Source organism: Corvus brachyrhynchos, unplaced genomic scaffold (assembly GCF_000691975.1).
Source record: "Corvus brachyrhynchos isolate BGI_N302 unplaced genomic scaffold, ASM69197v1 scaffold9, whole genome shotgun sequence".
NCBI classification, from domain to species: domain Eukaryota; kingdom Metazoa; phylum Chordata; class Aves; order Passeriformes; family Corvidae; genus Corvus; species Corvus brachyrhynchos.
In genome coordinates, this window is record NW_008240037.1 from 3,050,555 (window position 1) to 3,062,853 (window position 12,299).

Below are 12,299 nucleotides of genomic sequence, written 5' to 3' on the forward strand. Positions count from 1 at the left end.
CTGCATTGTTGGGTAGAGATGTCATTGCTCATGTACCTTTGTTTGCTCTGACCTAGCTCAAGACAAGATGTCTTAAGGTTCTGTTGGGCCTTTCAGTCTTATGCCAGCCAGATTTCTCATGTGGCTGAGAAACCTGTAGAAAGGGGCAGGATTAGAGGCCAGAGACCCTTACAGTATGTGTAGCAGGCGAGCACACACTGCAGCTGTGTGTACCTGCCATGTCCGTAGAAAGCAAAAACGATGAGGGGGAAAATATTTGATGGTGCTGCTGCCTCTGCAGTATTGAAGTCTAACTAAGTAAATGTGATAGAAACAGATGGACTATCTGTATTGGGTAAACTAGTTAGCAAAAAAAACCCTCAAAGTACTGAAGCATGTGAGCTATCTGCCACATTTCTTTTTTTGAGCGAAAAATAGCCATTGATAGTAGATTCTTTTGTGTGAGCTAATTGAGCTTAAGGAGTGTGTCCATATGTGGCTTCTTCATGACCCCTTTTGATAGACAGCATCATAAAATTTGTTGAAGACTTCATCTGGATGATTAACTTCTAAGACAGATCTAGGGACCAGGTACATTTTTTGTTTTCTCTGCTAGATCGTTTTGACTAGGTCGAAAGTTTTCTTTAACATGCCCTCTTTAAATACTTCCTAATTGTTCTAGATTACTTTCAGTACTTCCTTTTCCACCACCACAACTAATTTGACACTATTTCTTCCATTTTTGGGGGATTTGAGCTAGTATAGGGATATGATACTCAAGAACGTCTACTTTGAAAGCTTTTTTTTTTGAGCATGCTCTTCTGAAAAGGTTTCCTTTAGTGTTTCAGGTAATAATTAGCAGAGATTTATTAAATTTCATTGTTTTAAACATTCAACTAACTGTTTATTTACAAAGGATTGTAATTAATATAGAGCAATGACATTGTAATTGATATATTAATTGCAATGGATTGCAATTAATATACAGCATCAACAAGAAGCTCCTTGAATACCAGGAAACAAAAAAAATTCAACAAGATAAAATAAATTCAACCAGAGAAAGAACAAGAAAAGAATCAAACAAACAATTACAAGACAAGGGACATGGACATTATTCACAAACTCAGTAACAAAGAAGATGCTGCACCTCTGTCACTCCAGCTTATTCCATAGGAAATTTCTCTGGAGCATGGGAGGTTCCTGCTCCTGTCACTAAATCAGAAAATGAATTTGAATCATCATCTACAGAATGTCTTTTGCTTCTACTGACATTGCATATTTTCACATTCTTGTTCAAGCTATTTTTGTGTGGGAGAGAGGGGAAATTATTATCATAACTGTTGATAAAAACCCTCCTTAAAAACTGAGGAATGTTATATCAGTTAATCCTTGAAATAATTCTTAATAACATTCTACCTGTTGTCTTTTGAAGTGATTGCTGTATATGATGTACTCATATAATAATATATCATAAAATAATAACAAGGCATAAAAGTCACAAAGTATCAGTTAAAATCACTTGGTAAACTTTTAAAGTATGCTTCAAAATTCTAAAAATACCAGATTTTAAACTGAGTGTTTAAAATTTTATTTGTGTCTTTACAGAAAGCTTTTTTTTTATCCTGATCTTACTCAGGAAAATTAAAATGTTGACATTTTTAGCAATTTTGGAATTTTAAATACCAACTAGCTCTATGTATGATTACAAGAAAAATGTAAAGTAAAGGTGAACAATGATTAGAATTAAAGCACTTTGTAAAAAGAGTTCATCAAAGAATTATGAGTTAAGTTCATGTGCATAGATCAAAATACATGCATGCATAATTGTCAGTCACAGCAGTGGTATAGTGGTGAGAGACAAATTCTAACTGCAATATCACTTTCCTTAATTCTCAGATACTAAGTAAATTAGTAGAAAAAGATTGGTTTTCAGGTTTAATTTATATGTAGTTTAGTTATTAATATCTTAAGGAAAAAAGCTTCATTAATGAAAAGATAATTCTTCTCTTGCAGTGGACATAGTCCTAGATATCACAGGTTGCCATTTCATAATTACCAGGGTTTATGTCACATAAGGTACATGAACACATGCCATTTATTGCATTTGAGATTTAGTATTTGTCTTATTATAACCTTGCAGCATTCCTGGACTGCTCTTCAGAGAGCTGCAGGGCAAATTCCATGCAAGATAAAATTTCCCAATCTGTGAAAACTGCTAAAATTGCTGTATGAGATTAAAGCAGTAGAACAGATTATAATTTTCATAGATAAAAACTTTAATTTTCAAAATGGAAGAAAATATGATGGTTTGGCTGTCTTATCCTGTTTGAGTATTTGAGTACTATTTTGTTTTTGACTGCTGCATATTAATAGCATTTTGATTCAAGCAGACAAATTGAACACTTTCCAAACATCAAACTGAGAGTAAATAAGTTTTTAATTTGCTATGCTCATCTTACCATGGTGTCCTGAAAGTAGATGATACAGCTTTGGAACTGAGTTATTTGATGTAATGAATTTTTAGAGTAATTTTATTCAGTGATCAGCAACAGGGCAGGTAGTCTTGATCTGGGTTCATTTTACAGCTGATTGAGAAAAGAATGTTGTTAAAGCCATTAAATAATGTTGTTAGAGGCATTAGAAGATTTCTTTAAAATATATTTTGACAATAATAATACAAAGTGCTAATGAAAGCAATCCTGGTTTCCCCTCAGATCTTGCTAGGAATTTTTCATATATACATTGTTATATACATTATCACCTGAAGGACAATAAGCATCTCTTAGGGCCAATATTTCTCTGTGATGTTTAAAATTATAGTTACAGAAAAATACTTTGTTCCTGTGCTCCATAATATAAATTTAATCAATAAAATTGTACATAATCAAGAAAGCTAATGACAGGCTGGGCACTTTGGTTTTATTTTTTCATGTTGCAGGTCAAATCAAATATTTCTGGTTTTGTTTGTTGTTTTTTTGCCTATTTTTTTTGACATGAGAGAATTAAATTTGTATGAAACCATAGGCTTAGCCTATGCTGGAAAATGTTAATATGAATATCTGTTGTAATGAGGCAATACCAGCAAGTCCTGCTGGTGAATGCACTTCTATCCTGCAATCTTTTATTTGCAATATAAATCATATTGCTGAGATCATATCCCAAATGCACTGTGTGTAATGAAATCTTGATTTTTTTTTTTCTTTATAACTATATTCATACCAAGGCTTTCAGCAGTACATAAATTACTTCATCAGAACTTGTTTTTAATGCAAATCTAACTAGTATGTTGTCCAGCGTGAAAGCACTTTCTGGTACAGTGAGTCTGTCATTTATTCATGCTGTTTCCTGTCTGCAGCATGGTGTATTTTGCAAATGACATTAACTTTGTTTCATTTAAAATGCTGTGTAAGTTTAGTTAAGATCAATGAAATGAATTTGGTGATTTTTCAGAAGTATGTTGCAATCTGTACTCTAATAGTCATAATGCCAAACTAAACCTTTTTTATGTATAGTATTCTGCTCTTAATGCCATTGTCTACATCTCTCTGTGATGCTACATTCTGGAATCCATTGATATGAATTAATCTTTTGCTATTTTTCTCGTAACTATACCTGTCTTATGTACCACGAAAATGGCTTTTTCCTTCCTAGTTGCTTTGGTAATTTTTAAATAATCTTTGCTTTAGAAATTCTTTAGCTAGAGCCCACATTAAAAGATAATTAATCAATGTCACTTCTCCATTAACAGCGCCTATCAAATGGCTCAATAGACTCAAATGATGAAGCCAGTCAAGTTGTTGAACTTCAGGAGCTACTGGAAAAGCAAAACTATGAAATGGCACAAATGAAGGAGCGTTTGGCTGCACTGTCTTCCCGAGTGGGAGAGGTAGAGCAGGAAGCAGAGACCACAAGAAAGGAGCTCATTAAAACAGAGGAAATGAACAGTAAATATCAGAGAGACATTAGAGAGGTAAGGAATTCACCACACTCACCTCGTATTTCTTTATTGTTTTTCCTATGACATCTGCTACAAACTGATAGAGGCCAATGTATATGGGCAGCAAAAGTTGAGCACCGATGAAAGCCCTTAAGCCTAGGAGACAGAAAATTTAAATTAAGAAACAGTACTAGAAATTTCTTTCTTTCTCTCAATAAATGAAAGTATAATTTAATTTTCCATCTCTTTCCTCCTCTTAAATTTGTGGTGTTTCTCAGAGTTCTCCAGCATATCTTCTCTTAGGCAGATGTTCTCAGTATGTGTGGATTGTTGGCTTCTAGAATCTATTTTAATATGTGTTAGTTACCTTTCTGTTACACTGCTTCCTACAATATAGTTATTTCATATGCATTTATGTATGCGTGTGTATGTATATGCATTTATATGCATATATTTTACCTGTTATTTCTAGTATTCTGGAAGAGATGATCCTTCACAGTTTCCAATGCTTGGCATAGGCTCTAAGTCTCTTCACAATACTTTTTAAGTACTTAAAATACTTTTAAGTATTTTATCATTTTTGTCTAGTTACAAAGACTAGTTTTCACTGATCCAGGGACCTACAGGCCTGTCAGACTGACCTCGATGCCCAGGAAGATCATGGAGCAGATCATCCTGAGTGCCATCACACTGCATGTGCAGGACAACCAGGGGCTCAGGCTCAGCCAGCACAGGAGTATGAAAGGCAGGTCCTGCTTGGCCAACCTGATCTCCTTCTATGATAAATTAACCTGTGCAGTAGATGAAGGAAAGGCTGTGGATGTTACCTACATGAACTTAAGTAAAGCCTTTGACACCATCTCCCACTACATTCCTCTGGAGAAACTGGCTGCTCATGGCTTGGACAGGTGCACTCTTCACTGGGTGAAAAATTGGCAGGATGGCCAGGCCCAGCATGGGTGGTGAACAGAGACATATCCAGCTGGTGACATAGTGACAATAGTGACACATCACTTCTGGTGTTCTGCAGGGCTCGTTACTGGGGCCAGTCCTGTTCAATATCTTTATTGATGATACAGATGAGGGAATCAAAGGCACCCTCAGTAAGTTTACAGATGACACCAAGTTAGGCAGGAGTGTCGATCTGCTGGAGGGCAGGAAGGCTCTGCAGAGGGACTGGAGAGGTTGGATTGATGGGCCAAGGCCAATTGTATGAGGTTCAAGAAGGTGAAGTGCCAGGTTCTGCGCTTGGGTCACAACAACCCCGTGCAGTGCTACAGGCTTGGGGAAAAGTGGCTGGAAAGTGACCCAAAGGAAAAGGACCTGGGGGATGCTGGTGAACAGTGGCCGAACATGAGCCAGCATGTGCCCAGGTGGCCAAGAAGGCCAAGGTCATCTGCAATAGCGTGGCCAGCAGGACCAGGGAAGTGATTGTCCCCCTGTACTTGATGCTGGTAAGGCCACACCTCAAGTTCTGGGCCCCTCACTACAAGAAAGATGTTGAGGTGCAGGAGCATGTCCAGAGAGGGGCAACAAAACTGGTCAAGGGTCTGGAGCACAAGTCTGATGAGGGCTGCTGAGGGAGCTGGGGTTGTTTAGTCTGGAGGAAAGGAGGCTCAGGAGAGACCTTGTTTCTCTCTGCACCTACCTGAAAGGAGGTTGTAGCAAGGTGGGTGATCTGTTTTCCCAAGTAAGAAGTGACAAGACAGGAGGAAGTGGCTTCGAGTTGTGGCAGGGATGTTTCATTTGGATATAAAGAAAATTTTCTCCACTGAAAGGGTGGTCAAGCATACGATCAGGTTGCCCAGGGAAGCGTTAGAGTCGCCATCCCTAGAAGTGTTTGTGAAATATGTTAATACGGCATTTGAGGACATGGTGATGCTACATTTATTGTGTGACTTGATGTTCTTAGAGGAGTTTTCCAACCTGAACAATTCTATGATGCTATGATGTGTTTCTCCTTCTCCACCACTGCTACATTAAGTCACAAGGGGATTCTAATATCTCCACTGTATTTAACTTTGGCAAATATTGCTGTATCTCAGACACTTGATCGCCACTTGCTATTTATCTTTTGAATACCACATTACACTGGCTGTGGGCTTAATTGCTTTCATTTCATTTCTTCCTAAGAAAAGCTGCCACTAATACGTTTGCATTTAGAATAATTACCAAATGCCAGTGCAAAATCTGCTGCAAAACATATTTGTAAAAGTGGAAGTACCTTCGATTATTTCATACTGCCACAAAAGATTGTCGTCCCAGTACAGAAAATTGCATACATGCAACAAGAAAGGGGTAGTTTGGTATAGTATAACTTGTACAAATTATTGAAGGTTTTTTCTTGTGTAATTTAACAAATTACATATGTAATAACTATATTTATGCTGTTGGTTTTTCCGGCAATACTCAAAAAGATCAGCTGGATGTGGTCCACTTCAGGAGTAGCTATTCAGATTCATTTGTATGATCACTATTGTAGGACCCCAGAGTGCCAAGAATATTTCTCTGCCTGTTTTTAAGGGTTTTACCCCCCTGAACAACACTGTTTTAACCTCCAACCTTGGAAAAAATTACCAACAGTCAGACAAGAACTAGAAAATACAGTGGTGTGAATTAGGTGATAGACTACTATGTAAGATTGTCACAGGGTGAAAAATTTAGAGGTTTTGGGCTTCTCTTTGTAGTAAATAGATAAGAGTAAAAAATATCAAAATGGAAGATTGTTGTTGTTCTCTAAACTTTCTTCTCCTTCTTCTACTACTCCATATTCTGCAGTTAAAGTAGTGTGGAATGATTGGATAGAGAATTCCGCAGTTCCTGCCTGTGTTACTGAATAACTGGTAGGAAAGTGAAAATAATGTACCTTTTTAGTAACTATTGGTTAAATTATCTTTAAAAGGCCATGTAAATCTTGATAATTATACTTCTCTCCTGCTGTCTGTACTCTATGCTGTACCTGGGTCACGCTAGTGGTTCTGTTCCTCTGATAAGACTTAATAAACAACTATCTGGAAGCATTGAAACTCAAGGAAAAGTCTCAGTTTATCTTTTGAAACTCCTTGCAAGGACTTTTAGAAAATTTTCTCCTATCAGAAGGGATTTGATTTATGGCACGGTTCAGTGTCAACTATGTCTTGAAAAATACTTACTTCAACACTGCTTTCATAATGTAGTAAAGCAAAATCAGTAAGGTATGCCTATCAGTAAATATTTTCATTGTTAAAGGTTATGTGGCAACATGTAACTCTTCTCAAGAGCTAGACACAACTTTAAAGTTAATAAAATTTTCTAATTTCATTAAAATTTATTGAAGAAAAATAAAAAATGTAATAGGAGAGAGTAATGAATAGCCTAGCTAAATTATAGCAATTGATTTCAGTGAGACCAGCTTTTAAAACATAAGAAAACCTCAAGATCTTAGAGAAGTCCTCCCCATAGCATATATGTATAGCATACCCATATGTTATGGTTACGGTTATGTATCCAACATTATGGTCACTTGTTTTCCTGAAATTTCAGGACATGTCACGGGATGTCTGCTACATGTTCTTCAGAAGAAAATTTTAGCAGAACCCAGGAATAAGTATAGGAATGTGCATGTATTTTTTTTTTACCCCATGTCACTGTAGTTATGTTTCTACTATTATGTAACTATATCAATTTTTAGAAATTTTGATCAAGCTGTTGTTTAAAAAACAAGCAAGTAAATGTGAGCTTTGTTTGCTATGATTTTTGCATTGAAAAATATAGAAACTAGAAACATATGCAAAAGGTGAAGTTTGTTTCTGTTTGCTGTATTCAACTGCTGCTACTGCACCAGGGGAGGTTCAGGTTGGACATGAGGAAGTCCTTCATGGAAAGGGTAACTGCGCGTTGGAATGGGCAGCCCAGGGAAGTGGTGGAGTCACCATGCCTGGATGTGTTTCAGAAAAGACTGGGTGTATGATCAGTGCCATGGTTTAATTGACAAGGTGGAATTGTGTCATAGGTTGGACCTGATGATCTCAAAGGTCTTTTCCAACCTGGTTGATTCTGTCATTCTGTATCACAGCTACAAGAAATCCCAAAGAATTCTCTTTAAAACTGAAGATTTACTTCTGAGCATACCTTACACTCCTGTCTACTATTAGCATGAAAATTAAACCATTATAAAATTATGTAGTATTTTAATTGTGCGATTCCTGATGGGAGTTTTGGTGTCACATTAGGCAATGGCACAAAAGGAAGATATGGAAGAAAGAATAACTACGCTGGAGAAGCGCTACCTCAGTGCTCAGAGAGAATCGACCTCCATACACGACATGAACGATAAGCTGGAAAATGAACTGGCAAACAAGGAAGCCATCCTGCGTCAGGTGCTGTACCTGCCTTAGTCAGTTGTTTTCTTCATACCCAATGAAAATTAATGTCTATTTACTATAAGGGGTTTCCATTAGGTGAATCTGTTCAGTTTCAATCAACAGATTCAGTTAATCTAAAAAGTCCTAAATTGTTCAGCACCTCTAAATGTTGTATCAGCTACTACAGCTGTGAACAATAATTTCAATGTGTACGTTCAATGTTGGAAAATAACTGGGTTTTCTGATAGTCTTGCATAAGTGCACACAGTCTTATTCCCTAAGTAGTGGAATATATTTGCTTCTTATGTAAGAATTTTGGAATTTTATTTTCTAAAAATTAGTCTGAGCTAAAAAAATTCCTTTCTTCAGGAGAGAGAAAAATTTGTATGTAATATATTCTAATGATTTTACAGATTAGTAGAGTGCAAATAAAATTTTAAAATGATAAATGAACTCTGAATATATTTTAAGAAAGCTTATAACATGACTGTGCAGCTTTCTCTCATGGTACTTTGTTTCCATGGTGATTCCAAATCTGGAATGTAAACTGAACATAAAACACTGCTTTGTAATTTGAGGAATATGATATAAACTGAAAGCAAACATGAAATGAATATAATTCATAATGTATAATTCAAACCCAGCCTCAGTATCAGACTTCCTTTTTGTCTAGCATGTTTTTAAACAATTTGAAGTGTTATTTGGGAAATTAGTATGTGTGATGTGACATGATAATCTCTGCTTCTATAATTGTATGAAGATATATTTGCACACACATGCATGCATCCCTCTGTGTGTGTGTGTGTATATATGTATTTGACTACCTCTTCAGGGAAATTAAACCATCAGCACTCAAACTCTCCAGCTTTTTCCAGCTTCCTTAGACTATTTTAAGAGGTGTCTTCAATTGTCAGAGAAAAAAAACACTCAATGATGGGAAAGGAAGGTACTTGTATCGGAGTTCTTATTGTTGCCAATGTAAATCATGCTGTGCTGCAGAGTTCTGCCTACTCAAAGCAGGAATCAAAACAACTAGGTTTAGAGTATATATGGTCAGACCTGATGTTGATTTGCAGCATTGAGATGGTAAAAGCCTATCTTTTCATGCTTTTTTAAAGATAAAAAAAGAATCTACAATCGCACGCCTTTTTCATTTTGTCTTGTATTACCTGGATTGAACAAGAAAGCAGTAAGCATTAAAAGATCATAATTGTGTGGTGCATCTCAGTAGGCCAGAAAATGCTGCAGTTATCAAAAGTCTTCTTATTTCTCTTTAATAGTTATCACAGATTAATCAATTTCACCTCTGTAAAATGAGATTTAATTGTAATGAATGAAATGTCAGTTTTAACTTGTCATAATATATGATTGGATTCATTCAGAAAATTTTTTGGCAATTTCGTCATGGAATTCCATCCTTTCAGAATTGTACTTCTTTCCCATTTTAGCTCATATGTAAACTTTTCTGTAAGATGGAACATTTCCATTTAGAAAATTCTTGTTTAACTAGTACCAGTACTATTATTTTGCTCAGATAAATACCACATCCATCAGTGGAGCTTTTTCATCTTAATTAGTGCCATTTTACAACTTTTATTCACCTTCCTTGATCCTTGAGCCTCAAATCAGTAGTAAGTCTGGCAGCCTACATTGTTCCATGCTTGAGTTAATACCTCTCTGATAAGCTCTCCCACACTGAGGGGTGACTTGCCTGTTAGTTTAGCTATCATTTCACTGATACTTTAGAAAGGGAAGGAAAATTCCTAATGTTGATTTTTATTTTTTATTCTTGTTTATCTATCTTTGGCCTTCAGTTGGAAGACAAAAACAGACAGCTGCAAGAGCGTCTCGAGCTGGCTGAGCAGAAGCTGCAGCAGACGATGAGGAAAGCTGAAACCTTACCTGAAGTGGAGGCTGAACTGGCTCAGAGAATTGCAGCTTTGACTAAGGTACTGAGAAATAGACTCATTTCAGAAGCCCCATTGTTTAACACTGATTTGCAACCTGATTCCTCACCTCAAGGACAAAACAAAGGTAGCATCCAGCCGATTTGGAAGAAGAAAATGTTTCCAGATAAGTATGGGCACAGGACTGGTTTAAGTGCCATGTTTGTAATTCTTAGCATTTTGGCGACAGGAAAAGTAGCTATCTGTAAGTTAGCCTAGGCCATATTTACAAAGGAGTAATGTATTTGCAATACATTTGAGCATTACTTGCTCTAGGAGGACTCACTTTACTGTATAAGAGTTTCTAATTTAAGGGTAGGCAGTGAGGGAAGTCCCTTTCCTACAGGTACTTAGTTCTTCTGGATGTTTTCATTCACCACGTATAGAAACAACATCTAGTTTTATTGCAATAAGTGCTATAAAATCAAATCCTGGAGGCAGGTGGGATTATTTGCGCAACACAAATGAAGACAACTTGCAGTACATGCTACAAGGTTTGCTGTGAATGATTCTTTGTATCATATATATGCAAAGAAAAATGTGAAACCTTGAGCAGATTTCAAACTGTTTTTACTGATAGATTTATTATATGGCTGCTATCTTGCAGAGAAATAAGAAGATAAAGATAAATTTTCCATAGCGTTTTTTATATTTGGCCTCTAATGCTTTCAGGTGTGCATGCATATAATACTATAGCTCAAGTTTTACCAGCTTCATAAAGACATATAATGAGGTTTACTCTTAATCTCTTAAAATCAGACAAAGGAAAATGCATTTAAGAGGCTGTATTATAGATAATTCTGATTTATCTAAATTTTCCTTTTTCTATTGCCAAGGAATGTTTCTAACTATTTATGTGCTGAGCTATTTTTAAATTTGATGGACTTTTTCAGTTTTTATGATTTTCCATTTTAGTGAAGCCTTAAATGCTGAGCATCACCTTAATAAAGTCTGATTTTTTTAAGTAATTTAGTCAAGTAGAAACAGAGAAAGGAAGATTTTGGGGGGGATATGTGTGGGGTTTTCTTTAATTAAGGCAAGATTATTATTCAGTAATCAAGGGTTTGTGCTGTCACTTTAGGTTTGTATGAATGGGTGCAAATCTAAAAGAAAGACTGAAAATTGGGGGAGGCGGTGGGGGGAGGAAGGCAAGAAGAATCAGCAAGAGCTACATGAAATACCAAATAAATTTCATTGAATTTTAATAAAAACTCAGGTGCACATAACAGCAATCCCTTGGCATTTTAACTTTTTTTTTTCCCAATTGTTTCTGATTCAGCATATAATCATATATTCTAATGCCCTCAGTAGCTTAAAAATACTGTTTTCTATTTTAAGAGGATTTTTCCTGAATAAGTTCTCCAGCAATTAGCCACCAGTAAGTATTTGGCAGTCTCAAGCATGTCTTTTTTTGCCACTGCATTTTTCCTTGAACATATATTAATGACAAACATTGTAAGAAGAAATCCCATTTCAACCATGCAGAACACTCAGGGACTTCCATGAGATACCGTTGTTATTGTGACCATAAAGCTGCAATATACATCTCCGTTTGTCTTCTTACATTATTTCATGGGATGTGGTTAGAGAGCTGTGAACAGAGCTGATGCTCCACCCCATTTCACTTGGATATATTTGATCAAAGTTTTTGCCAAGTGGGAAACTCTGAGAAGTATGTGAGGTTATAATGCTGGTTCTGTTCATTTCTCAGTGATTACATGAAAAACTGAAGACATGTATTTCAGTTAAAATTGTGCTGCCTTGGAATACGTGACATGAAGAAGAATGTCATAATTTGGCCAATAGGCTAAATAAGCCTGTGGTTTATGTATCTTGTATATAATGTCTTTTCAAACTGTAGAGCTTATTAAAGTGCTGGTTTGACAGCTCTGAAGTTTAAAGTCCATTACTTTTCATGGATCAGATAAATGTGGCTCTGAACCAAGGACAACACAGTAATCACTGCAGCTTACTTAAGTAGTTTTAAGTTAGCTAGTTGGTGTGGTCAGCTATTCACTGACAGCTGCAAGACCTACCTAAGGGGCTGAATAATGTTTGATTAATTTTGCCTTGGTTGGACTTTATGCCAACATA

General features: G+C 36.2%; 1 protein-coding gene across 10 annotated transcripts in view; it reads left to right on the forward strand.

Moving 5' to 3' along the window:
* The window catches only part of PPFIA2 (PTPRF interacting protein alpha 2), a 296,329-nt gene that overhangs the window by 222,445 nt on the left and 61,585 nt on the right, over positions 1-12,299 (forward strand). For all 10 annotated transcript variants that reach the window (XM_017743915.1, XM_017743910.1, XM_017743908.1 and 7 more), the window contains 3 exons: positions 3,728-3,949; positions 8,128-8,274; positions 10,074-10,208. In XM_017743915.1, coding sequence (XP_017599404.1) covers positions 3,728-3,949; positions 8,128-8,274; positions 10,074-10,208 — 504 coding nt within the window. The remainder of the gene's footprint in view (positions 1-3,727; positions 3,950-8,127; positions 8,275-10,073; positions 10,209-12,299) is intronic.